This window comes from Sodiomyces alkalinus (genome assembly GCF_003711515.1).
Source record: "Sodiomyces alkalinus F11 unplaced genomic scaffold SODALscaffold_1, whole genome shotgun sequence".
NCBI classification, from domain to species: Eukaryota; Fungi; Ascomycota; class Sordariomycetes; order Glomerellales; family Plectosphaerellaceae; genus Sodiomyces; species Sodiomyces alkalinus.
Window position 1 is genome coordinate 4,934,051 of NW_021167079.1, and position 24,095 is coordinate 4,958,145.

The window sequence follows — 24,095 nt, forward strand, 5'->3', positions numbered from 1 at the left end:
AAAAAAAAAGAGAAAAAAAAAAACAAATCCTCCGCATTACTCTATATGCATCCTCCTGCAAAGGGGTCTGTCCGGGCCTAGTCAATTCTTACGGCAAAGCCTGCTGTTCTGCGAGGGCAGGTTGCCCAGGATGTTCTCGGACATCTCCCAAAACTCGGAGCCCACGGCGTTCTGCGCGTAAAAGACGTCGCGCGGGTCGTACTTCTTCTTCAGCTGCAGGGCGCGCGGGTACTTGGTGCCCCAGAAGGCCTGGGTGAAGTCGGGCTCGATGTAGTCCGACTCGGACATGTAGGCGCCGGCGCCGGGGGAGACGTCGCGCCAGCGCTGCATCCAGTCGAAGGTGAGCGTGTCGCTGGCGGCCTTGATGACGGGCTCGGGCGCCGCGGGGTCCCACATGGCGGCGGCGATGCAGTGCATCACCGTGTCGCGCCAGGCCGAGTTGACGGCGGTGTCCGGGTAGCCGGCGGCGGGGGCGGCGTGGATGTTGAACGCGATCACGTAGTTGCCCTCCTCGACGGTTGACTTGATGGCGTCGAAGGTGGCGTTGAGCTTCGCCTCGTCCTCCCAGTTGGCGCGCGGGAAGAGGCGGCTCGCCTGGCGGATGAAGTTGGAGCCCCACGGCTCCAGCGGGAACGAGGCCGCCCAGGCGTCGCGGTAGTTGTCGAAGTCGCGGAAGACGGGGCTGTAGTCCACGCCGATGGCGTCGAAGCGGGCGAACAGCGGCGCCACGAGGACCCGCAGCTCGTCCGAGGTCATGCCGGGCGCGAACCAGGGGCCCATGTCGAAGTAGAAGGCGCCGGGGCCCATGGCCGTGAGGCGGAAGTACTCGTAGTTGGCGTTGTCGACGGCGTACTCGACGAAGCCCTCGAAGAAGGCGCGGATGGCGGCCCAGAACTGGTCGGCCGTGACGGTCGGCGTGGTCATGAGCTCAAAGGTCAGCGTGCTGACGTGGATCTTGGGGTAGGCCTTGACGGTGACCGAGGTGACCACGCCGTAGGTGGAGCCGCCGCCGCCGCGGAGGGCCCAGAACAGGTCCGGGTTCTTGGTCGCGCTGGCCGTCACGAAACGGCCGTTGGCGAGCACGACCTCGAAGGAGAGGACGCTGTCCGAGGCCATGCCGTACAGGCCGGACAGCGGGGAGTGGCCGCCGCCGAGGATGTAGCCGCCCATGACGCCCACGGTGGCACCCTCGCCGCCGACCACGGTGACGCCGTGGCGGTGGGCCGCTTCGTAGAGCTCGAAGGCCGGGACGCCGGCGCCGACCTTGAAGGCGGGACCCCGGTAGCCGCCGTCGGCGCGGTGGTTTTGGAAGAACTGGACCTTCCTGAAGTTGTGCGTCCAGATGGACAGCGAGCCGGCGCCGGTGGACTTGGCGCCAAAGTCGTGGCCGGTGTTCTTGACGACGAGGCGGAGGTTCAGGTTACGGGCGAAGTTGACGGCCAGCTGCACTTGGGCCACATTGCGGGCGTCGACGACGTACGACGGCAGACCGCCGACGCGGCAGTTGGTGGCCGTCGGGTCGAGGGCCTGCGGCAGGCAGTTGCCGCCCTCGAAGAGGACGGCGTTGATGGAGGTAGGGTCTTCGATGTGGATGTACGAGTTGTTGATCCAGTTGGCGCTGATGAAGTTGCACCTGGCCTGGTCGAAATTGCCAAAGTCGTCGTAGCAGACCGACGCAAAAGGCACCGTCTTGATGAGCCTGCCGCCCAGGAGAAGCTTGAACACGTCCCAGCTGAGCTTGCCGGGGTAGAGCAGGTCGCCCGGGTAGGTCTTGCAGGGACCGAAGAGCGTCCTCTTCTCGAGGATCGAGTTCTCGTCGTCTTCCTCGTCGTCGAAGGAGAACAGGCTAATGTTGGACAACTCCAGTTCGGTGAGATTGGCAAGGACGGAATCCGTCAGCTGAGCCACCTCTTCCGGGAACAGGGTGGTGGACTCGGGAATTTCGACGGCCTCCTCGGCCGGGGCAATCGTGACTTCATCGGCCGCTGCAAAAGGAAATCAAAAACGCGGGTCAGCACGATGTGAACTGCTTTCTCCTGAGACCTGTGCTTCTCCTTCCTTTCTTGTTTCTTCCTTTTCTTGCTGGTTCTTCACTTCGTTTCGTCTTCCCTTCTTCCCCTTCGATAGTTGAACTTACGGAGCGTCTCGCCATCTACCACAATGGTCTGGGCGAGGGCCAGGTTCTGGTGGAGAGCCAAAAGGCTCACCACGGCGAGGCCCAGTTGCTTGCCAAACATGATGTGCTTTTTTTTTCCTTTTTTTTTCCTTCCGAGATAAAGGAGTGGAAGCATGCAGCTAATACTGCAAGCGGCTGGAAAGGGAGATGGTGTCGAGAAGGAGGCGCAGGTAGTTTATATAAGATCAATGAGCTCCGTCCGCCAGTCCGTGGAGGTGGTGGGGTGGAGAGATCGACCCCGTTACCCGACAAAGGAGGATCAGCTTGAGGTCAGAGGGCAGTTGGGAGTAAGAAGAGCATGTTGGTCACAAGAATTGCGAACATTGAATGTTTTGGCGCCGGTAAACGGGAAACGGGAATGGCCGCGCAGCAAAGCCCGCGAGTTGGTCAAAGTCATCGTGTGTCTGGGTCTTGCGATCGATAGGTAGTCAATAGTAAGGTGGTACTATGCAGTATACAGACACATCAAGTCTCGGGTCAAGGGGGTTGGGTTCTTGGCTCTTTGTGGGGGACAATGATGCCCGGACGGGGCATTTCTCACGGATATAATGCCCGCATTCGGTATTGCTATGTTGTACATACGTTCATGGCATGGCGAACACATATCATGGACAATTATAGTGATATTGTGTTCTATATTATATCGGTTTATTTATTGAACTGCGGTTTCTTGTTTGGGCATTGAACGTCCTTTTGCATTATTGTACCACACGAGGAAATGGGGGTTGTGATGCTGTAGGAAAAAGGGGTCAGACTTGGTGCTATATTTGTCCTGCTCCCGTTTCACTTGGACCTGCGATAACTACGTTGTACGTTGTATGTACGTTGTAAGGTAGCAGTGCTTTGCTTGTGCTAATAAACAACTAATTATACCAGTGCCGATGTTAGTACCTTACCTACCTATGTACTGCATAATATACAGGCCCCAGCTCTGCGCTTTACCCATTGAGCTACTCGTACATAGGTGCATAGGGGGTCTGTGTACCCCATATCGTTGTACATCCGCATATATCATATTCGTTGGGTACCTTGGATGAGATTGTTTCGCCTTCTTCTTTTTCCATGTTCCTTTTCTTTTCTTTCTCCAGGTTCTGGCTTCGTACAAGGTTATGCAGATATCATGAGGCTGAAGGATTCGGCTGCTTTGTCCATGTCCTTCTGCATGCCAATGCATGTCAATGTCAATTGGGGGCCGATGGGTGCCAGTGGGGGCCCAGGGGCACGGTTCAAGCTCCGCTGCAGGTAGACAGGCGCAGGGGAAAAGGGACTCGGGGACTCGGGGACTCGGGGACGCTAACATGAAGATTTCTCCATAAGGTACCGTATGTATCTTCCTACGCAAACGAACCCCCAATTCTGTAGGAGAATTCCGTCATGCCACGCTAAGGTACTCAAGTGTACATACGTGCACCCAGCAAGAATTACGAAGCAATTACGAAGTACTAGGTACGGAGTTTCTTCGATGAGCACATTCATCATGGGCGAGGCGAGCAGACTAATCAAGATGTTTCAGTCCGTGGCATCCGGAGATTTCCAGCCTTCCAGGGAACATCACAAGTTTTGCGCCTCTACCGTCTCTGTCGTTTCTTTGTCTCAATTGTCTCTTCTCATGACTTCATGATCTTGGGGTCAACTCTCCCTCGTTAATACAACCTACCTCTCCTCTGAATACCTTATATGTACTGAACCTATACCCGGTCCCGTATGTTGGTGGTATACCTATGTACAACGTGTTCTTCAACGCAAACGTGCACTGGCCCTGGCGCTGGGGGCCAATTCTGGGTCAAGATATGTACGTTGTACAGGAATCGAATATTACTCCTTACCCTATATACCTACTTTGTACGTCGTACTCCTTGAGTCGTTACCTTGCCCTATAACGAATTACACTAAGGTACCTACTTCGCACTTGTACCTGCGGTATCCATGCTTCTGGGGAGCCTTTCTCAGGTTGCGGTGCGGGTCCTTGTTCATACTACGACTCTAACTCCACGGGCATGACCCCTTATAAAATTGCTTTTGGTCCTCGTTACCGAGTTTGTAAAGGTATTCTGTAACGTGTATGTATGTCCTACACGTACTCCGCCGCTTTGACCTCCGGGCTCACTCTCACGCCATCAAAGCCCGTCGTCGTTCCCGGTTCTTGGGCCGCAGAACGCCACATGGTTGATCCCTGTCTCGATTTCAGGAGATCGGTGACGCCCCCTGGATGGGAAGGAACCGAGGTACACGTGTAATTATCCGCGATAGCTGTCGTGCTCCACTCTACCCCTGTTCTCTCGGCTTGGGTTTTCCTGTACACGTATATTATACATCGATGAACAGATTCGGCAGCTAGATCGAGAGATGAAATTGATAACCCAATTGATCGGGTCGATAGCCGATATATGGCAGTTGGAATAATAATTACTTTGTACTTCGTTAGATGTCTGTCGGCAGCCTCACGCTGAGGGTTACTGTCCACCGCCAGACATTGAAGTACACGTATTCTACTTGGTATTCGTGAGAACAGAAATGTCAACTCTTTTGATCAATGATGACCATCTATATCATGGGAGGGCCCAGCCCCCCGCGTCTCCTTATATACGAAGCACCTGAACACTTTTGAGGAATGCTGCTATCAACTAATACCAAACTAGAGTCCGGGATATTTTCGCCTTCATTCTTCCTAGTCTTCTTCAATTTGTTTTTCCTTTTTTTCCTTTTTCTTTTTCTTTTTCTTTTTTTTTTGCCCGGGGCCCGCTCGCCCGGCACTCGCTTCCGAGGGAAGCCAATTGTCTACTAACCTAGTTTGCTAAAATTATACCGCTATACCTTCCTCTTTCTCTCTGGTTTCAGTTGGGTCTTACCATCGCATCGTGAACCTAAGGTACCTAGCCCAGGGCAAGGTCGCGAGTTGTACCTTGAAGCTTAGATAACCGTGCAAAGGCCGGCGTCCCATCGTAACGCTGTTAGCTCGCACCGGACACTGACTGCAGTGGCTCGCACTAAACAGAGCGATCCACCGGGTGACCGGGAGTCCAATCTTTCAAGCTGTTTCCGTCTGGTCTTTCGCTTTGTTCTCGACTCGGTTGAAATTTGCCTCAACTGGGTGGCCGACGTTTGTATGCACGTTATACCCCTTTCTTTCACTGCATTTTCGCCCGTTTGTCTTCGGTTTTTATTCCCCTTTCGTTTGAGCTTGTTTCCTGGCCGACTCTTTCTTTCCCCTTCCTCACCATTCCATATATGCCTCACCCTTCCTCCTTACAAGTTGTCCCTTTTTAGCTTACTTACCACGTACAACGTAATCATTTTTGTTTCCCGCCTAAAACTACGCCACAAGTCAATATCTTTGTCAATGTTTCTGCTTCATAACCTCTCCGTCCCGTACATTCCACCTCAACGGCGCCTCCCGTGTAGTTCCCGTGCCTCGAATTCTACAAAGCAATATCTAACGTATCCCCTACACTATCTCCCTATCTCGCGAACGGACAAAAAGGTGTGCGGCAAGGGCCGGGGAGGGAGGCGACGGGCGGTACTCGCCGCTCAAGTCGGACATGGGGTTGCTCCCGTTCAGCCCAGGCTGCCTGCCCACTGCCCCAGCCCACCTTGAGCTCAGTCCTCAGTCCCCAAGAAAGAAAGAGCCGTGTGCTCTTTGTCTCCCAAGAATCCCAGGCCTGAAAGGCTGAACCCCGCTTGCTCACTTGCAGATACGGTGTAATTACCCAACCGGGGAGAGTCATTGAAAATCCACATGGCGTGCGTGCTAGTCCTCTCTTGCATATCATATACCCCCCAGGGGAGGGGATGTTACTCTAGTGCGGCGTCGCCCCGGCAAGTAACAAGGTACGCCGTACGTTGTACGAACGCATTTTCGAGGCAATTTGCCGTACCCAAGGGATCGATTTGCTTTTGCTTTTTGAACACTTTCCAGGGTCTCCGGGCTTTGTCTCGTTTCTTCGTCGACGCCACCTCCCAAACTCATTGGATCGGATTCTGCTTCGACGTTGCCCGTAGACTATTAGCGGTATAGAGAGAGACCCAACCGTAAAACCTGGAACGTTGACACCGTGCCTTTACGGCACCCCGTGTGCCGGGTCGGTAGTCGTTACAACGTAGTCGTGAAGTGGGCGGAGAACGAGGTTCCGGTTAGTCAGGAAATATCTGGCTCAGAACTTTAATTCAGACCACCAAAACTTCCTCCCTTGTCTCGCTTGTCTCGCTTCATACTTGACGGTTGACCTCCTTCATGGGGAAATACTTGTACGGACGCCTGCCCCGTGTTTGATACGGTCCGTTCCCGTCGTTTTGGTTCTTCCCTTCACTCCCCGAGTCGTCATATTTTGTTTTCTCCCTCTTTCCCCTCACGCATCAGTTCTCTCCTTTGGCGTCGACAGCGGGCACGTTTTGAGGGTTTAGGGAACACGTCGGGAAGAGAAAATAAGGTCGCATTCCGATATACACAGAAACCCGAGCATGATACCGGACCCTTGAGTTTGATCTTGTCGTTTCCGTTCCGTTCCGTCCCTTTTTTTTTCACCCTTCATCTTTTCGGGTTTTCTTTTCTTCTTCTTCGAAACACCTCGTCCAGCATGGCCCAGGCAATCGAGGCCGCCGTCAGGGTTATCGCCCGAGCCGCTCAAGCCCAGGCTGAGGAAGGCCCTCTTGCAGGACCTGGGGCGCCTGGAGGGCCTGCAGCACCGCCCGTTTTCACCGACGATTACGAGTACCCGTACTCGCCACTTCAACATGTCGGATTTTTCATCCTCTTCTTCTTCCCCGCGCTCGCCCTGATCGCTGTCAGCCTGCGAATCTACACCAGAATTAAGACGAAACAACCAGGATGGGGTACGTGATTGGCGGGAGGTGGCTGTTCCACGGACATGTACCAACATGAGAAGTTGAATCCGAATAACTAACTTGGAGAACCATTCCCTTAGACGATTTCTTCATCGTGTTGGCCATGGTAAGCTCTTCCTCTTTTCTTCTTCAGCAAACCCACCTCCACTGTGTGATGTTGCAATCATGGCGGAAAAAAGAAAAAAAAAAAAACCCCGGTTGGATAGCTGATGAGTTGCTTCCTTTCGATTTCACAGCTCGACTCTCTCGCCGAGACGGGAGCCTCCTACGTAGCCATGCGCAAGGCCTTCCTCGGTGTCCACGTGTGGGATATTCCTCCCCAGGCTGATCCGAGAGAGGGCCAAAAGTGGAATTTCATCATCCAGATCCTCTACAACCCTATCCTCGCCCTCGTCAAGACGTCCATTTTGCTCTTCCTGCTGCGCCTCGGCGGCCAGCAGCGTCGCGTCCGCTGGGCCATCCATCTCCTGAACGCCTTCAATCTTTCGCTCATGGTGGCCATCTTCGTCACCGTCATCTTCCAATGCACGCCCGTCAGCTTCTTCTGGGAGCAGTTTGGACCGGGCGCCGACCCCAACGGCAAGTGCATCAACATGGGCGCTTTCTACGTGTCCACTTCGGCCCTCAACGTCTTGACCGACCTCCTCGTGCTGGCTCTTCCTTTTTGGATTTTCCTCGGCTTGAAGATGCCGAAGCGGGTGAAGATTGCTCTCCTCGGTGTCTTTGCGCTTGGTGGAGTGTAAGTCGTCCCTTTTTTTTCTTTCTTTCCTTTTTTTTTTTCTTTTTCTTTTCGTCGTTTCGCATTCGCTCCACAAGGGTCGTCAAACTAACTCGGGGTATTTCTTTTTTTTCTTTTTTTCTTTCTTTTTTTCAAGTGTCACCATCATCAGTATCTTGCGTCTCGTCTGGATGATCGACGTCTCCTTTTACCCAATGGGCCCCGACCCGACGTACGACATCCGCTTCACCTACTCGGCCGTCGAGACGAACCTGGCCATCATCGCCGCCTCGGCGCCCGCCCTGCGCGGCCTCTTCGTCAAGTGGTTCCCCCGGATCTTCTCCTCGCTCAAGTCGACGCGGCAGCCCGGGTACGGGTACCAGGGCGGTACGGGAGACAAGAAGCAGTCGAGGGGCCACAACACGGGCACCCTGGGCAGCCACCTCCAGACCAACGGAGACTCGTCGTTCCAGATGAAGAACATGAAGAGCGGCGTCCGGTCCACCATGGGCGGCAGCTCCCCGACGACCAGCGAGGAGGAGATTATGCGGTACAACGGGATCATGCGCACCACGGACGTCGACGTCGTCTTTGATGATAAGAGCTCGGCTAAGGGGGAGGACGGCCGTGGGAAGGTGTCCGCGGACGATCATGAGTTGGGACCCAGGGTGTACTCGGCCGCCGATCGCAGCCGGGGAAGCTTATGATTGTGTTGACCACTTGTACACGTGTACGGAGTATCATCTCGCTTGTTCTCGGTGAGGGGAACTCGTCTTAGTTGGCGCCCCCCCCCCTCTCTTCTTTTTCTTCATCTCTTTCTTCACCCCCCTAAGATTCCTTGTTGGCTCTTTTGGACGAGATTCAGGACCCTTTCCACGAAATTCTTTTTACCGATTTAATGCATATATGGGCCGAGTAGCACAGTCAGACGGAGATGATGTTTTTTAACTTGACCCCTTATTGTTGTCTCAACCATTCTGGTTAGTGCACCGTTGGAGGTAAACAATGAGATCAACCGTCAGTTATGCGAACGGCTCCATGATGATAGAGATGATGTTAGGTTGGGGCCGCGAGAAGATGACGGGGAGTTAGGAGTCAGATCTATGAGTCGCTGCACGGCTTGGTCAGTTCTTTCCTTCTACAGTACTCCAGAGTCCATGGAAATCCCCAAGTAGGGTGGGGAACTGAATCTTTTCGTCCTGACCCTCGTCCCGTCCGGGGCATTGGCGAGAAGTCGACACAAGCCCAATGGTAGAACCGTAGAATCGACATTGGAGAGGTCGACAGACTCGACACGGCGCATTGTTGGCTCAACCAAACTCGCTCCTCCCTTCCAGACAGGGGTCAATATAATACCCTGAGCGATGGGGGACGCAGAAGCGAGCGCAGGAGAGGACAAGGGGAAAAGTGCGGAACCCAAGGGCATGTGCTTGGGGCCTGCATGGACGGCGTGCGGTGTACGAGGCTACGAGGTTAGGGAAGGGGGTCGTGATCGGAGTGGGGGACGCAGGTACGGACTATAATGTACAAATACAGTCGTGTGTCCCTGCGCCAAGCGGTTGCATTGTGCATTGCGGAGAGTGAAGTGGAGGCACTAGGAAGTACCCCGTGCATATACAGTACCACACGGTGGGATTAACTGTGGACTCCATCGTGATGCTCCACGCTCCGACTTGAATCCAACTTTGCTTTTTGCGCTGTGACCTCGCGAAAAGGAAAAGATGAAAAATAAAACAAAGTAAATAAAATAAAGTAACCGAACTAAATACTCCGTAACCAATTACAAATAAGGAATACGGAATATCTGAGATAGATAATTGGTAGACGAAAATGGCAATTTGAGACGGCTTGAAGCAAACATGAACGAAAATGGACCAGCCGCCAGCGCATTGACTGATGGAACGAACTTCAACTCCCTTGACCCCGAGCATTCTGCGTCGCATGGATTGAAACGTTCCCCAGTTTCGAACTCCGAAGTACCCGATTACCCTTCTCCTGGGGTGCCACGTGGTATCTCAGTATGCCGGACCAGAGAACCAGCGTTTGACGGTATCCCTGAGGCGATGGTGTTGCTGCGAATTCTGGCTGGTGTTACTTGGCCGGCGATCGATACGGTTGGCCATGCCAGCTTCGCCGCTGGTGGGTTGTCGCGTCGTGGCCATTCGATTCTTCATCCCTGTGGCAACATGAGTAAAGCACGTCGCGCGATGTTTTGATTCTTTCCCTTTTTCTTTCCCTGGGTTCGAAGCTCTCCCCCTACTTACCCGAAGTATCCGTCCTCAGTGGGTTGTCGAGGACGGCCTGGTACTTGGCCTTGGCTCGTTCTGCGGGCGTGGACATGGTTATGGGCAGTAAGACGAGAGTTGTTTGTCGAGGAGGAATATTCTGTCCTGAGCCCAGATAACAGAGGGCAACGATATGTGTCTCATATATGAGGTAGGTAATTTATTTCAGTTGAAGCCTGCAGCCTGCAGGGCGAGCAAGCTATTGGGAGCGTCCATCCCTTTAGGAGGCAGGCAAGTTTGTCCATAGCATCACGCGCATGATCTGTGTCTCATCAGTCACCCAGCTACATGTACTCGACTCCTTACTTCCCTCGAGAGTTTGGATTTTAGCTCCGGTGACTGCATAGCAGGGTGGCGTTAGGGGGGTCGCGGGTCCTGTGGTTGGTTGCACGAGCTGAGGGGTAACCACCATGAAGTGACAACCAGCATCCATGCTGCATCATCGTGTCGTCAAGGGAGGTAATGGTTTTACCAAGGTACTTACCATACCTCGCAATTGCTGTATTAATAACCTTACCTTACAAATAATGTACCTTAGGTAATAGTGAACCCATCTACCTTATGAAGTAGACGGCTCACTTGCATTGTTCGACTCGGGGCGGTGACCCTCCGAGCGAGCTTCTCGTTTCTCCTGGACTTCCACAGCCTGCCCTGGCCGACATCGCTCGGCCGAAACCACCCTCTCCTTCATGTAAAGATCATGCACGCCATTTCCGACATGTACGTCGCGATATATCCAAACCGACTTGCCGCTACTGCCTTTACCCCCGGCGCCATCACGTCTCCCATTTAGCGAAGAAGGCCGCGCCACCATGGCCCGGATGACCTGCGCCTCGGCAACAGGCCCCCCTCCCGGGATGACCACCGTATTGGCGACCCACGCGGCCCCGAAGCCCAGAAGCAGCTGCAAGCCCAGAGCGAGGAACAGGATGACGTGGATATAGTTCCAGTGCTCGACGTGCAGCTCCAGCCCTACCGTCGGTACGTCCCCCGGCACGACGACCATGTCGTTGCTCTCCGCCGCCATGGCCACCACCCCGATGGCGAACCGGGACAGCAGGAAGGCCATGCTCGACGCAGCGCCGCCCAGGGGCATCCCGAAGATCGACTGCGCGGGGAATATGACGGATTGGACGCCGGGCGACTCCGTGGTGGTCAGGTTGTTCGGGTAGCCCTGCAGCGCGATGGCGACGGTGGCCATGCGCCCAAGGTTCTCTCCCACGTGGTGCTCCTCGCGTTCCGCGTTCTCGACGGTGCCGATGGTCGTGTTGCAGCTGTAAAACCACGGGTATGTGTCGGATGCCTCGAAGGCGGTGACGGTGCCGCACCCACGCCCGCAGTCCGCGCCGGTGTCGGTGATGAAGGTCGTCTGGTCGGGTCCCGCCTGTGCCGGGAGGGGAATGATCCGAGCCTGGTCTTGCGGGAGGAGAATGGTGATGTTGGCTTCTGTGCCGCCTCCGCCGGATACGACGGGCCAGCTCGTACACTCTGTCGTGGCATGGATGACGCGATTCGTGGAAACGGTGATGGGTAGCGCATCGGGGTTGTTCAGGCTTTCGGGGTTCGTCTCGTGGAAGACGTACTGGCAGGAGTCGGAATCCGAATCACAGAACATGAGAGGGTCGTCCGTGTACCACAGCTCGCCGGGCGTGGGCATCTTCGCATCGGGGAACACGGCGGTGTCATACGCGAGGGACATGGTCCCGAAGCTGGCGCCGTCAGTGTTGTGCTCTCATCGGCCTTATGATCGACCGATTTGACGAGGTCGCGTTGCGTCCTACCTATGCGCGGTATATTGTTGTGCTCTTCGCGAGGTAGAAGACTTGACAATCTTGGCGGTCTCAATGTCCGAGACGTTCGCGATGGAAACGTTGCCGGGAGAGAGCAATGCCACGGACTCGGAGGGCTCGAACGCATAGCATAGGTTGACGGAAGCGAAGCCGATTTGGGAGGCCTTGGTAGAAGCGTGAGTATCGGCCCATTGTATTGCACATGTTCGTCATTGGATCGAGAGAAACTGGCATCTTAGGCTTACAATGAGGAGGAGAATCCAAGAGGCGACAGCGACGTGTATAGAAGCGCGGCTGGACCGAGCCGACAGCATGATCACCCGTCTCACGCTATGAGCATGTAGAATGCTCTCGACCTAATGGGAACGAGACGACAAGACACTCGTCAAATCAACACTTGGACATGAGGGGGATCAATGGATCATGCCCAGGCAAACCCAGATGACAGGTCCCCCAAACCAACAAAAGGCTGCTCACCTTCCGCCGCGATCTATATCGACGACTGAGAATCCACCATCTCAAGTCCGTGGCCATGTCTGTGAGAAGGCTCGCAGTGGAGAGGCCCAGTGCAATGAGCAATCCGGTGATGATGGCGTTGAACTGCCGCTTCTGGGTCTTGGTCACGACCGACTTGCTCGAGTAGCCAATCAGGACGGCGTACACGGCAACGACGAAGGCGGCACTTGTTGCCCATGGGACGAGGACTCTGAAATAGGACGCCTTTCGTGGTCTTCTCGTCGCAGCTAGGCCTTGGAATTGGTGGGCGGCCGACCCGGTGCCGTTGTCGCCGTTGTCGTTGCGTTGTTGCATCGGACGCCCGGCCAAATCACACACCTCGTCATGCTGTTCGGACTCCGGCTGCCGCTCTGCATTACTGTTTTGAACTTTGGATATGCTGAGCGTCGCGGTAGGCTGCTGCGGTGTTGTGTGAGTGTGAGCGTGAGTGTGAGTGTCGATACTCGGTTCGGGTTGCGGAATACGATGATATTCGAGAGACGTCATGACGACTGTGGTGAGATGATAATAAATCGAAGCGCAGCCATAAGAGCCAGGTTGTCGTTATTTCTTCATTATTTCTTCTTCTTTTTCCGTTTTGGCCAAGGCTTTGGACTTGGACTCGACTAGCGAACATTGAATCGACGCAACCGGCATGTTGGGCTGACATGTGGATGTATAGGGTATTATATGACTCTGTTGTATCCCATCATGTGCGCATACGGGACCAGAGACGGCTGGGTACGATGTACGAATATACATCATGGAACCGGCCTTCAGAGTATGTGCCTTCGATGAAGAGGTGTCAAACGGGAGATGCTGACATCGAATCGACGTGAAAATACCTTAAGGTACATGTATACCTACCTTAGGTAAGAAAATAACTTGAACTGAAAGTGAAGGGTGGTACCGCTAAGCTTTTTTAGTCCCTTGGTTACCTTATCTTATCAGTTGACGATCCGTGCATGTCGCGAGCCAAACGGCAATTTGACCAGGGTGCTCCAAGTTGTGTCTTACCTTATTAGGTACCTCACCTTGTTAGCGAGGAATCAAGCTCATCTCCTCTGAAATGAGATGGCAATAGCAGCAAATCAGACAAGCAGGGGATCAACCCGAGTGGTCCGGGTGGGCCGACACAAATATAAGACGTATAATTTGTATGTAGACGAAGAAAAAATAGCTACGGAGAAAACTGTTTCCAATTATTGAGACCGACCCCCCGTTTCGCTAGCACTTGTTGAGAAAGGGGCCAAAAAAGGGGCAGCTTCACGATCTCTGTACTCTCGTTTTCGTCGCTGTTCTCCCCTTTCTCCCCAGCCAGCCCAGCCCTCACTCTCAGGCGCCCTTCAACCTCTCTTATCACTGTCACGTACTCCGTGCGACTCCGTGCTCCTAGCCGCGCCGCGTCTCTTCATTCACATGCAGACGCGCCTATCGCCTTTCCTCCATTAATGGATATTGCCTCTGCCAGTCGCCCCAAGGTCATCCCCTTCCAAGGCGTAGCCGATTCTGCTAGCGACGAGGATGACGACGTCCCCAACGGCGACCTACTACCCCATCATCATCACCATCATATCCAAGCTCATTCCCATGCTCGCGTAGCGGGGGATAACCCTCGTGGTCTAGGACGCCTGCGATCGCGTGTTCGAGGTGAGCATAACCTTGCCAAGTTTTTTTTTTCTTCTTCTTTTCTTCTTCTTTTTTTCTTTTTTTTCTTCTTTTTATTCTTCTCCCTTTTCTTGTTTTACCCCCCCCTCCTCCCCTCCTCTGCTCATTTCTCTCTGACCCCTAACCCCCAGATGGCGTGCAACGCGCCCTCGACCCCTGGTTACCAATGAGTCCACGTCGGTCACACGCCTGGACGCGTGTGCCGCAATCTGAAGATGGAGCGGGGCCTTTCCCCCCGGACCGGGAACGTCCGGGTCTCTCCACGGCGACGTCCGGGCCCGCTCCGTCCTCCCCCCCGCGCCACCGAACCGGCTTCCGCGCATTGTTGCTCTCGTCATGGGTCAACGCCCTTCTCGTCTTTGTTCCCATCGGCATCGCCAGCTACTTGTCTGGCATGAGCCCCATCCTCACCTTCGTCACCAATGTAGTCGCTATTGTGCCGCTATCGGCGCTGCTCACCGATGCCACCGAGCAGATTGCCAACGATGCCGGCGACACCATTGGTGCGCTGCTCAACATTAGCTTGGGCAATCTGGTCGAACTGATCATCTTGTGAGTTCATGTTGCGAATTGAGGTCTTTGCCTTGTATATATATTCTCACTAACTGTCTTATCCAGTGTGTGAGTGCACGACTCGGACCAACTTGGACCACTCCAGCTCACATTCACTACCCCCGTCCCATACTGACGTCAACTTCCCAGTGTCGCTCTCATCAACAACCATATCCGAATCGTCCAAGCATCTATTCTTGGATCCATCCTCGTGAACCTTTTGCTCATCCTCGGTTCTGCTCTTCTCGCCAGTGCCGTGACGGGCGGCTCATCGGCCTGTCATATCTCCAACACCCAACTTCTCAGTTGTCTTCTCTTGGTCTCCCTTTTCGTGTTCCTCATGCCTGTGAGTTGCATTCCGCTCACCTCTTCTCGAAAAGAAGGATCACCTGGCACCAGAACCTAACGCGCATTCCCTTAGACGGCCTTCGATTATACTTTTGAACATTCGGCCGGTGCCGACGTAGCCATCCTCCAGATGAGCAGGATATCGTCTCTCATGGTCTTACTCATCTACGTGCTCTACTTTGTCCACGAGCTCAAGACCGGCCCACTATCCCAACCACGGCCCCCACCCCAGACCGGATCTCCGGACACCGGCTCCGACGAGGAGATGAACGCCCCGCAATTTCAATGGAGGACCACCGCCGTACCACGACCCCAAGTCCGAAGCCGGTCCAACACCCTACCCCCGCGCGTCGTGCGCTTCGCAAACACGAACCAAAGGTCCTGGTCCGACAATGCCAATGCCGTGCAAAGCGAGACGCAATCGCAATCGCAATCGCAATCGCAATCGCAGTCGCAGTCGCAGACACAAATGCAAACCACCACCGAAGAAATCGAGCTAGAAACCCTCGGCAACACGTCCCCCCTTCAACCCACCCCGGCCGACGACCCGGACCGTCCCAGTCCCGGTGGCCCACCGCCATCCTCCAGCCGTCCACCCGTGCGCATCGCCCACCGGCATTCCGGCTCCTTATCCTCCATCACGCGCTCCCACCCCTTCGGCCCCGGTTCCATCCCGGGCTTCGAATCCTCCTCCGCCACGGCCCTGATGCGTTCCGGCCCCACGACGCTCCAGATCCTCCGCGACAACCGCGCCGCCGCCGCCACGTCCGGGGACGGCGGCTTCGGCAGCAGTTCCGGCGGCTACGCCTACGAGCACGCGACGGCATCCCGGCCGCACGGGGCCCGCCCGACGAGCGAGCGCGTCAAGTCCATCATCGTGCTCATGGCGGCGTCCGTCGTCATGTCCTTGTGCGCCGAGTTCCTGGTCAGCGCCATCGACGACGTCACGCACCAGGGCCACCTCTCCGAGCCGGTCATCGGGCTCATCATCCTGCCCGTGGTGGGGAACCTCGCCGAGTACATCACCGTCGTCACCGTCGCCGCCAAGGATAAGCTGGAGCTGGCCATCGCCGTGGCCGTGGGGTCGTCCATCCAGATTGCCCTGTGCGTGACGCCCCTGACCGTCATCGCCGGCTGGATCCTGGACCGGCAGTTGGCGCTCACTTTTAATTTCTTCGAGATGGCCACTTTGGTCGGCTCGGTCTTGCTGGTCAACCTGCTTATATTGAATGATGGGAATAGTTCGCTCAAGGCCGGCGGACTGAAGGGAGCGTTGATGTGTACTTGTTTCGCGATTATCGGGTACGTTTCTTTTCTTTTCCTTCCGTTCTCTACCGCCTCCGTGTAAGGCGTGAAAACTGACGTGGACTGTAGACTGGGAGCATATTTGTCCCCTGAATCCAAGGCCGATTGATCCGGCTTGCACTGAACATGTATTTCCTCCGTTCTGGACTGAGACATGGCGTTGAAGAGACCGGATTTATGTGTGGATGTCAATAGACTAGTCTTTGTCTCTTCTCATGTTAATTTTTTTTTTGGGGGGGGGGGGGTTTCATTTTTCATTTTCTTTTCTTCATTTTTTTTCTATCATTTTTCTATCATTTCTTTTTTTCTTTCATTTTTTTTCTTTCATTTTTCTCTCTTTAATCCAGTGGCAAGAGAGAAAACGGGCATGAATGGGCAAAGGCGACGCATATTGTATCCACAACTCACTGTATCATGAAGACACTGCATTATTGTAGCTTCCCGTGTCCAATGCAATTAGTGGTGACACTGGTGTCTTGAATAATTGCAGCAGCTAAATGCTTCTGGCGTATAACTTCAGGGGCAGCCATTTTCATCTCAGCCCCTGTCCCTCCGACTGAAATTGCTGGAGGAATGGCATCCCTGGCACCTTGTGAAATCACCTCGTAATCCGACGAGTCGCGTGGCTCTCGGGCCCCTGTTAATAATATTTTTATTTTCATTTCCATTTTCATTTTCATTTTGCCCGGTCTTATTATTCTTACGTCCGTGTCCGTAGTGCCATCTTCCCCCCCGTCAGCCCGGCCAAAGAGATAAAATGTCTCAAGTCTCACCTCCCCAGTGACAGACGTTTCCTTTACTCTTTTCCATCTCATTAAGTCCATGTCCTCAACTGTCGGACTTGACAACCCTTTGCAACAGCCTTACTCTGGCCATGGTCCACCGCGCCGCCGCAGCCCTGGCCGTCGCCTCGTGGGCGGTCGTCGGCGCCTACTCCCTCGGCAGCTTGATCCAGTCCTTGCCCGCACAGGATCCTGAGCAGGACCTCTTGCTCCCGGGAACAGACCATGCTGTCCGGGCAGTGTTCACGGGCGTATTCGCGATCGACGAATTTTTGAGGGGGGTGATCCAACATTTCTACCCGATCGTGGCTGGGCCATGGCCCGGCCTGTCCCTCTTCGCGGCCAACTTTGCCGGCCAGATCGTCCCCATGGTCAGTATTGTGGTGCTGGAGGGGCTGAGAGTCGGAAACCGCAATTCCATATTGTCCTTGTGAGTGTGCCATTCGAAATGCACGCAGTCCGCCCTGGGGGGACGTTGAGCCTTCGTTTCATTTCATTTCATTTCATTTTCGTTTCATTTCTTTCATCTTTTCTTTGTTTTCTTTTTCTTTTTCCTGTTTTTTTTTTTATATTTCATATTTTATATATATATATATATATATTTGAGGGAGAGAGGGAGGGAGAGAGGGAGGGAGAGAGAGTTGAGAGAAAGGCAAAGAAACTGACAAGAAACCAGCCCTGCCATTTGGGGAATTATTTACCAAGCGCTGTCCGGAGCCGTCATCCTTCCCATTTTCCTCGCTCTGAGCCTCTTGAGGTCCCCCCGAGGTGAAAAGGCAGACGACAAGTCCAAAGCGGCGAGTTTCCTCCCCATGGACCCGGTCGCAGTTTCCACAGTCCCAGCAGCACTCGCTATAGGCTTCATCCTGCCCACGCTGCTCATGGCCCTGCCCTCGCCGAACATCATCACTCTCGACCAGCAGCAAATCTTCATCGCACTGTGGCAAGCCTTCCCGTTGCTTACCTCGGCCGCCCACGCCGTCCTCACAGCGCTCGCCCGCGCTCCGGGCGGCGGGGCAGCGGCCGACAGCAGCCCCATGGCGGCGGCCCGGTCAGCGTATAAGCGCATCCTCGCCATCACGGGCGTCACGCATCTCGGCTCCCTCGCCATCGCGCTGTGTCCAGGTATCCCGGCGGCGCTGTTCGGCGTGGACATGGGCCGGCCGACGCTGAGGGAGATGTTTGTCCCCGTGTCGGTTTTCTCGCCCTTTACCGTGTCTGGTCTGGTCGAAGCGAGCCATGCGATCTTCCAGTACGATTACATCGTTATATCTTCTGCTGCGCTTCTCTGGGTCACGTTCCTGTCCCGGAATGTCACGTCGACTGTTGTCAAGTTGCTGGCGAGAACGGTCCTTGTAGGGCCTTTGGGAGCTACACTGTGGGCTGTGTGGGATAGAGACGAGGAGGCCATGGCGGAGGCGGAGGCGGAGGCCGTGGGACGGAAGACCCAGTGATGGTAGGAAAGTATACCAGGCGAGTGAGGGAGGGGAACGGTGGACGATCGTGTTAGTAGCTGGTAATATAGAGAAGCTACGGAATAGCTCCAGCTGCGAAACTACCGAGTAAGGTAGAAAGACAGTGACGTGTTGTATTTTCCGAGACACGGTGGGACTCGTTCAGTGGCTACGGTATGCCCGGGATCGAGACTTGCCCATTCTCCAATAAAGGCCACTGTGCCTGAGTAGCAGGCAGGTATAGCTCGTCAGAGTCGAACAAGTCCTTCCCTCCCGTCGTTTTTATACTTTTCTTAATATATCTGTACTGGGTCTGCTGACGTTGATACCTTAGTACCTTACAGTTCTAATAATTCGACACTGTGGTGGGTTCCGATGTATCCGGACCTCTATAAGTACGTACCTTAGATAAGTGGTATGACATGTACTGATAACTACCTAAGGTACCTATAGTATACCTAATTACGGAGGTTACAATCCTTCGGTCAAGTCCGTGCCCTTTACGTAACCGTAAAAACTACATGTACAGTCTATTCAACATATCGGTGCTCTTCTTATTCTTCTGGAAATTCACCGAACCCACCATGTTAAACGCCGGGTAGTCCGGGGATTTTATGGTGGATGGTGGGGTCCCTTGTCCCCCATGATTCACGGCGGAGCTGGGCAATCACTTTGGCACCTATCACGGTAAGGCGCGAGTCCATTCTACATGAATCCTTTGTACCCAGGGAGGAGGTCGCTCAGAAGCCCGCTGGACCAGGCTAAAACCCCCCCCGGGGACCTTCATCACGGTTATTTTCTCCTGTTTTAATTTCCTCCCTTTCACCGCTGCTCTCCTTACCTTGGACTCCGTCCCCCGCGTCTTACCCCGTGTTGTCCTCCTCTGCGCGTCCTTTTTGAACTTCACCCCTCTCTCGGCCACACGCAACCTACCTACCGGTACCCAACTATGGCAACGGATGCTGCAACAAACGGGACCGCCGGCCTCGCCGAGCCTGTCCAACCCGTGCCGTCCAACATGTCAACTCCCGACATCGGCTACCCGCATGGTCACTTCGGCCACCTCACCGATCACCAACAGTCCCAGCTCATCGCCTTCAAGGAGCTCCTGACCGAACGCGGTCTCTACAAGCCCGGCCCGCCTGCATCCCATGACGATCCTCTACTCCTGTACGTTCTGTTCTGCTTCGCCGCGCATCCCCATCCACCCTCCCCATTTCGACCAAATCTATACCATGTCGTCAAATGACGAAACTAACCCGCCCGTGCGTGTCTTAACGTTCCCTTTGGCAGCCGCTACCTACGCGCCCGCCGCTGGGTCCCCGCCGACGCCGTCACCCAGTTCGCCGACACCGAAGCCTGGCGCGCCGCCAACCACATCGACGTCCTCTACAACACCATCGACCTGACCGCCTACGACGCCGCCCGGCGCCTCTACCCGCAGTGGACCGGCCGCCGCGACCGACGCGGCATCCCCCTCTACGTCTTCGAGGTCCGCCACCTCGACTCCAAGGCCGTCGGCGAGTACGAGAAGCAGGGCAGGGAGGGCGGCACCTTCAGCCACGCCAAGACCGACGGCAACACCCCGAACGGCCTGCTGCGTCTGTTCGCCCTCTACGAGAACCTGACCCTCTTCGCCATGCCTCTCTGCACCCAGCTCCAGGACCGCGACCCCGCCAACGTGCCCATCACCATGAGCACCAACATTGTCGACATTTCCGGCGTGAGCTTGCGCCAGTTCTGGAACCTGAAGGGGCATATGCAGGCCGCGAGCCAGCTGGCTACTGCCCATTATCCTGAGACTTTGGACCGTACGTGCCATTTGCTCCTTTTTTTTTTTTTTCGCTTCTAAATACACAAATACACACGACATCTAAATTGACTCCTCACTTCGCGCAGGCATCTTCATCATCGGCGCCCCCGTCTTCTTCTCCACCGTCTGGGGCTGGATCAAGCGCTGGTTCGACCCCATCACCGTCTCCAAGATCTTCATCCTCAGCGAAGCCGAAGTCAAACCCACCCTCGAGGCCTTCATCGATCCCCGCAACATCCCCAAGAAGTACGGCGGCGAGCTGGACTTCGGCTTCGGCATGGACCCCGTCAATGACCCCTCCTGGGAAGGGGTCCTCGAGTGGGCCAACGGTTACACGGCCTTCCCGAACGGTCCCATGGTGTGGCGGCCCACTGCGGACGGGAAGAAGCTCGAGTGCATCGGCATCGGGTCTGAAAACGGCAAGAAGAGGGACGTGCCTATCTGCAGCCTTCTGCGGACCTGGCCTGCCTCCGAAAATGATGCCGCCCCCGCGAAGGCCAACGAGGCGGCGGAGGCGGGGGCGGAGGCGGAGGAGGAGGAGGAGGAGGAGGAGAAGACGGCAGAGTTGACGGACGGCGTCCAGGGCTTGTCCGTTTCGGTGGACGAGAAGGAGAAGGTAGCCGCGCAGGGGACTGCTGCTGCTGCTCCGTCTTCGACTGTGTCATGAGCGAGAAAGGGGGAGGTCATGCATATACATGACAATCTAGACTGCAGGGAAGAACCATATAAAGAGCCAGGTAGTGACGAGAGGAAGGGAAAGGGGGGGGGGAAGGGAGGTAGAGAAGGGTGGTGATTACACATGATTGTACATACGTTAGAGCACGTGGAGCAAACTCGAAGTGGCGGGACCAAGAGGACGCGCTGGTTGGAATATCGCTGGAAACTTCTTGCATAGTCGTCGGCATGATCATTATATATCCATTATACCCATAAAACAGAAAAGAAGCCACTTTGCTTGCAGAGTCCTCCGGGTCTTTCTCTTCGTCTCCGCATGTCCTTCCTTGGGCCCTTCTGCTGTCTGCGCCGGCTAACAGGCAGGTCTAACTATAGGGTATACATCTTCGCTCAACGAAGCCCTTTATGAAGACACTTCACTCCTCTTCTCTCTAGGTCTGACCGGCCCTCTCTCTTCCTCCCCTTCTCCCTGTATGTTTCTCTATTTTATATCTATTTCTCTTCATATCTCTCATGCATGCCCTCTCCGCCGCCTCCACTCCGCAACGCCCTTCCCAATCTCCACCCACGAAGTCCCGTCGCGTATAAGATACATGGTGACCCCCAACCCTTCGGTGTCGCGGTTGCGGCTCTCGTCGTCAAAGAAGAGCATGTCCTCGTACGCGATGCCAGTGCGGCGATGAATTGCCTCGAAATGCCGTATTTTGCTGCTGGGGTATATCTCCAGCCCCGCGTCGAAAAGCTCGACGGCCTTCCGGGGTTTCTCTTTCTTGCTCCGCGCCGACGAAGACGTGGTGTTGGCTTGTTCTTCGCTGGCCGAGGGGAGAGCCGCAGCGGGGGAGATGTGGAGCATCTTGAGGAGGTCGCGGGCGAGGTCCGGGGTGTGGGTACGTGAGGCGACGGCGAGCTTGATCCCCGCGGCGCGCGGCAGGGTGGCTAGGATGGAGGGGACGTCTGGGTAGAAGGTGTAGGACTCGCCGTGGCGGTCGGTCGCGTAGGTGTGAGAGGCGTGGGGTTTGAGGGGTGGGGAGACGTGTGTGTCGATCCAGAAGGGCCAGAGGGTGTAGTCTAGGTCGAAAACCATGAGCTTGGGAAGAGGAAGGCCATCTTGGAGGATGGACGGGGTCGCGCTGCTACTGCTGTTGCTGCTGCTGCTGCTGCTGCCTTGGCCTTGCCTTGGGTGTCTGTTGGGCATGGCGGGGCTGAAGAGAGGTCGACACGCCGAGCAGGGGAGTGGAGGGGACGGTACGAGGAGAAAGGGACGAATAGAGGCGGTCCCGGGAGAGATGGAAAACGTGAAGACGGTAGACAGGTAGACGGGTCAGATGTTGAGAAGTGTTGTCGGCGTTGATGTCGCCATTGAAGACGACGATGCCGGCCTTTGCCTCCAGATACGAGGGGGTGGGGGGTCCAGGTTGGGAGGCCTTCGGAAACCCCTGGAGGTACGTAATTTACATGTCATGTGCCCATTGTTGAACAGACCGTAGTTTTACAGTTACGTAATAAAGGGCACGGACTTGGACGAAGGATTATAACCTCGGTAATCCAATCCGGGCGGTATGGCCTGCTAGTTGTTCCGTCTCCGAACGAAGCTTCATTCGGCTTATCTTAACCCCGACTATTACGTAAGGCACGGAGTAGGTTGTACGCTCGGCTTACCACAACCCGAAATGCTGACTTGCTGTCGTCATTCCCTGTGATTTTTCCTCTCCGTCAACAGCCACGTCCATTAATCACAATCACCTACAAGCACAGCCATCGTCGCAACGGAACTCGGAACCTCGGAGCACTGCCCAATGAGATTGTTCAATTGTACTGCCATGTGCAAAGTTATGGAAGTGTCTCAGGTTGAAGCTGTGAGGTTCAAGCTCAAACCCTCCAACGATCTCTTGTTGGTAGCCCACATTCAACCCTTCCCAACCGTCCTAGGAACCATTCCCGACGCTCTCCAGCCTCTATCCATTCATCTCTGGTGACCTATACCTGTCGATACCGATGTAGGCTTCCAACATTATTGTCACCATGGCCTCTAGCGGAGGGTGGGAACGGTCCACGGGGTCCATTGGGACAGGCTGAAGCTGCCGTGGTTGCGTTCGGTGCGCAGGATGGCGGTGGTACCACCACCCGACTGCAGGAGGAACTTGTTGATAAAGGCGGTCAGCTCGGAGCCCTGCTTGCCGCTGTTGAACGAGCAGTGCTGGTTGCCGCCGACCTGGCTGAAGCCGAAGGCGTCGAGCTGGCCGAGGGCCTCCCACTGGGTGCGGGCGGCGGCCATGCAGCCGTAGGTGGCGGTCCAGCCCAGCCACTCCATGTCGGAGTTCTCGATGACGTACAGGGCGCGCGGGGCGATCAGGCCGGCGAGCTGGTGGTGGTCGAAGGGGAGGGCGTCGACGTTGTTGGCGCGGGCGTCGAAGGCGGAGCCGAGCCAGACGTTCTCGGTGATGATCTGCGTCGGCGTCTGCACGTTCTGGCCCTGCTGGCGCTGCCAGTTGGAGAGGCGCCAGCAGGCCGAGCCGCCCGAGCCGGACTCCTGCGGGATGGTGAGCGCGATGCGGGGCTCCAGCGCGCCGGCCACCATGGCGCCCTTGCCGTTGCGCGAGCAGCCCGTGACGCCGATGCGGCGCGCGTCGATGCCGACGGCGGGCGTCCGCTCGATGGCGTCGATGATGCGGGCCACGCCCCAGGCCCAGGCCGTCATGGCGCCCGCGCTGTGGCCGCTGCCGTACAGGTCGTAGAACCTGCCGCGGCCGCGCGAGCCCCGGTCGCGCTGCTCGGCGATCTCGTCGTTGTTGAAGACGATGGTGGCGACGCCGTTGGGGACGGGGATACTGGCGCCGCCGTACGTGATGATGGCGGGACGGTTGTTGCCTGCGTTGGTGACCCGGGCGCTGAAGGAGATGGAACGGCCTTGGTCTGACACGGTGATGGACAGCGTGCCGCCGCTGTAGCTGGCGGTCACCGACTGCGGAGCGGCGGGGAGCTGGCCGAGTTCGTATTGCTGCAGGAGCGCGCTCACCTCGCGCTGGCGGCAAGTGAACTCAGCCGCCGAGGCGACCCTGGCACCGTTGTGGAACGTGAAGGGGTCCGGGAGCCTCTGGTTTGCGGATCCGAGGCTGTTTGGGAGGGCAGGGCAGGCCGCACTAGGGGGAGGCGGCGGAGGGATAGGCGGGGGGGCAGCCGTCGTGGTGGTGG

The 24,095-nt window shown here is 55.7% G+C and overlaps 9 protein-coding genes across 9 annotated transcripts in view; 4 read left to right on the top strand and 5 right to left on the bottom strand.

Moving 5' to 3' along the window:
* Nucleotides 1-29: 29 nt before the first annotated feature.
* SODALDRAFT_304786 (FAD binding domain-containing protein) lies at nucleotides 30-2,281 on the bottom strand. Its single transcript, XM_028608987.1, has 2 exons — nucleotides 2,138-2,281; nucleotides 30-1,985 (listed from the first exon to the last, which is right to left on the bottom strand). The coding sequence occupies exons 1-2, from the start codon at nucleotides 2,235-2,237 to the stop codon at nucleotides 82-84; spliced, it is 2,004 nt and encodes a 667-aa protein (XP_028470813.1). The 5' UTR covers nucleotides 2,238-2,281; the 3' UTR covers nucleotides 30-81.
* Nucleotides 2,282-3,283: 1,002 nt separating this feature from the next.
* Nucleotides 3,284-4,340, bottom strand: SODALDRAFT_355198 (hypothetical protein; the record flags this gene model as incomplete). Its single annotated transcript, XM_028613793.1, has 6 exons — nucleotides 3,284-3,469; nucleotides 3,647-3,671; nucleotides 3,732-3,753; nucleotides 3,896-3,954; nucleotides 4,086-4,151; nucleotides 4,258-4,340. 6 exons carry the CDS (start codon nucleotides 4,338-4,340, stop codon nucleotides 3,284-3,286), a joined length of 441 nt encoding a protein of 146 aa, XP_028470814.1.
* Nucleotides 4,341-6,410: 2,070 nt separating this feature from the next.
* Nucleotides 6,411-8,671, top strand: SODALDRAFT_327179 (hypothetical protein). Its single transcript, XM_028610358.1, has 4 exons — nucleotides 6,411-7,006; nucleotides 7,099-7,124; nucleotides 7,255-7,757; nucleotides 7,894-8,671. Exons 1-4 carry the CDS (start codon nucleotides 6,751-6,753, stop codon nucleotides 8,441-8,443), a joined length of 1,335 nt encoding a protein of 444 aa, XP_028470815.1. The 5' UTR covers nucleotides 6,411-6,750; the 3' UTR covers nucleotides 8,444-8,671.
* A 1,570-nt stretch (nucleotides 8,672-10,241) lies between these two features.
* On the bottom strand, nucleotides 10,242-12,978 carry SODALDRAFT_347843 (hypothetical protein; the record flags this gene model as incomplete). The annotated part of the gene is made up of 7 exons (XM_028613322.1): nucleotides 12,289-12,978; nucleotides 12,057-12,167; nucleotides 11,803-11,975; nucleotides 10,601-11,730; nucleotides 10,506-10,510; nucleotides 10,328-10,360; nucleotides 10,242-10,283 (listed from the first exon to the last, which is right to left on the bottom strand). Exons 1-7 carry the CDS (start codon nucleotides 12,811-12,813, stop codon nucleotides 10,242-10,244), a joined length of 2,019 nt encoding a protein of 672 aa, XP_028470816.1. The 5' UTR covers nucleotides 12,814-12,978.
* Nucleotides 12,979-13,523: 545 nt separating this feature from the next.
* Nucleotides 13,524-16,322, top strand: SODALDRAFT_288750 (hypothetical protein). Its single transcript, XM_028608611.1, has 5 exons — nucleotides 13,524-13,956; nucleotides 14,106-14,526; nucleotides 14,677-14,872; nucleotides 14,948-15,277; nucleotides 15,338-16,322. Exons 1-5 carry the CDS (start codon nucleotides 13,758-13,760, stop codon nucleotides 16,220-16,222), a joined length of 2,031 nt encoding a protein of 676 aa, XP_028470817.1. The 5' UTR covers nucleotides 13,524-13,757; the 3' UTR covers nucleotides 16,223-16,322.
* Nucleotides 16,323-16,729: 407 nt separating this feature from the next.
* SODALDRAFT_327184 (hypothetical protein) lies at nucleotides 16,730-18,613 on the top strand. The gene is made up of 2 exons (XM_028610359.1): nucleotides 16,730-17,391; nucleotides 17,638-18,613. The coding sequence occupies exons 1-2, from the start codon at nucleotides 17,054-17,056 to the stop codon at nucleotides 18,413-18,415; spliced, it is 1,116 nt and encodes a 371-aa protein (XP_028470818.1). The 5' UTR covers nucleotides 16,730-17,053; the 3' UTR covers nucleotides 18,416-18,613.
* Nucleotides 18,614-19,024: 411 nt separating this feature from the next.
* SODALDRAFT_327187 (Sec14 cytosolic factor) lies at nucleotides 19,025-20,994 on the top strand. The gene is made up of 4 exons (XM_028610360.1): nucleotides 19,025-19,102; nucleotides 19,176-19,585; nucleotides 19,709-20,226; nucleotides 20,315-20,994. The coding sequence occupies exons 2-4, from the start codon at nucleotides 19,365-19,367 to the stop codon at nucleotides 20,893-20,895; spliced, it is 1,320 nt and encodes a 439-aa protein (XP_028470819.1). The 5' UTR covers nucleotides 19,025-19,102; nucleotides 19,176-19,364; the 3' UTR covers nucleotides 20,896-20,994.
* A 94-nt stretch (nucleotides 20,995-21,088) lies between these two features.
* On the bottom strand, nucleotides 21,089-22,318 carry SODALDRAFT_327188 (magnesium-dependent phosphatase). Its single transcript, XM_028610361.1, has one exon. The coding sequence runs from the start codon at nucleotides 22,096-22,098 to the stop codon at nucleotides 21,415-21,417; it is 684 nt and encodes a 227-aa protein (XP_028470820.1). The 5' UTR covers nucleotides 22,099-22,318; the 3' UTR covers nucleotides 21,089-21,414.
* Nucleotides 22,319-22,602: 284 nt separating this feature from the next.
* The window catches only part of SODALDRAFT_342219 (hypothetical protein), a 2,216-nt gene continuing 723 nt past the window's right edge, over nucleotides 22,603-24,095 (bottom strand). Inside the window, exon 3 of the mRNA XM_028613079.1 lies at nucleotides 22,603-24,043. Coding sequence (XP_028470821.1) covers nucleotides 22,933-24,043 — 1,111 coding nt within the window. The 3' untranslated portion in view covers nucleotides 22,603-22,932. The remainder of the gene's footprint in view (nucleotides 24,044-24,095) is intronic.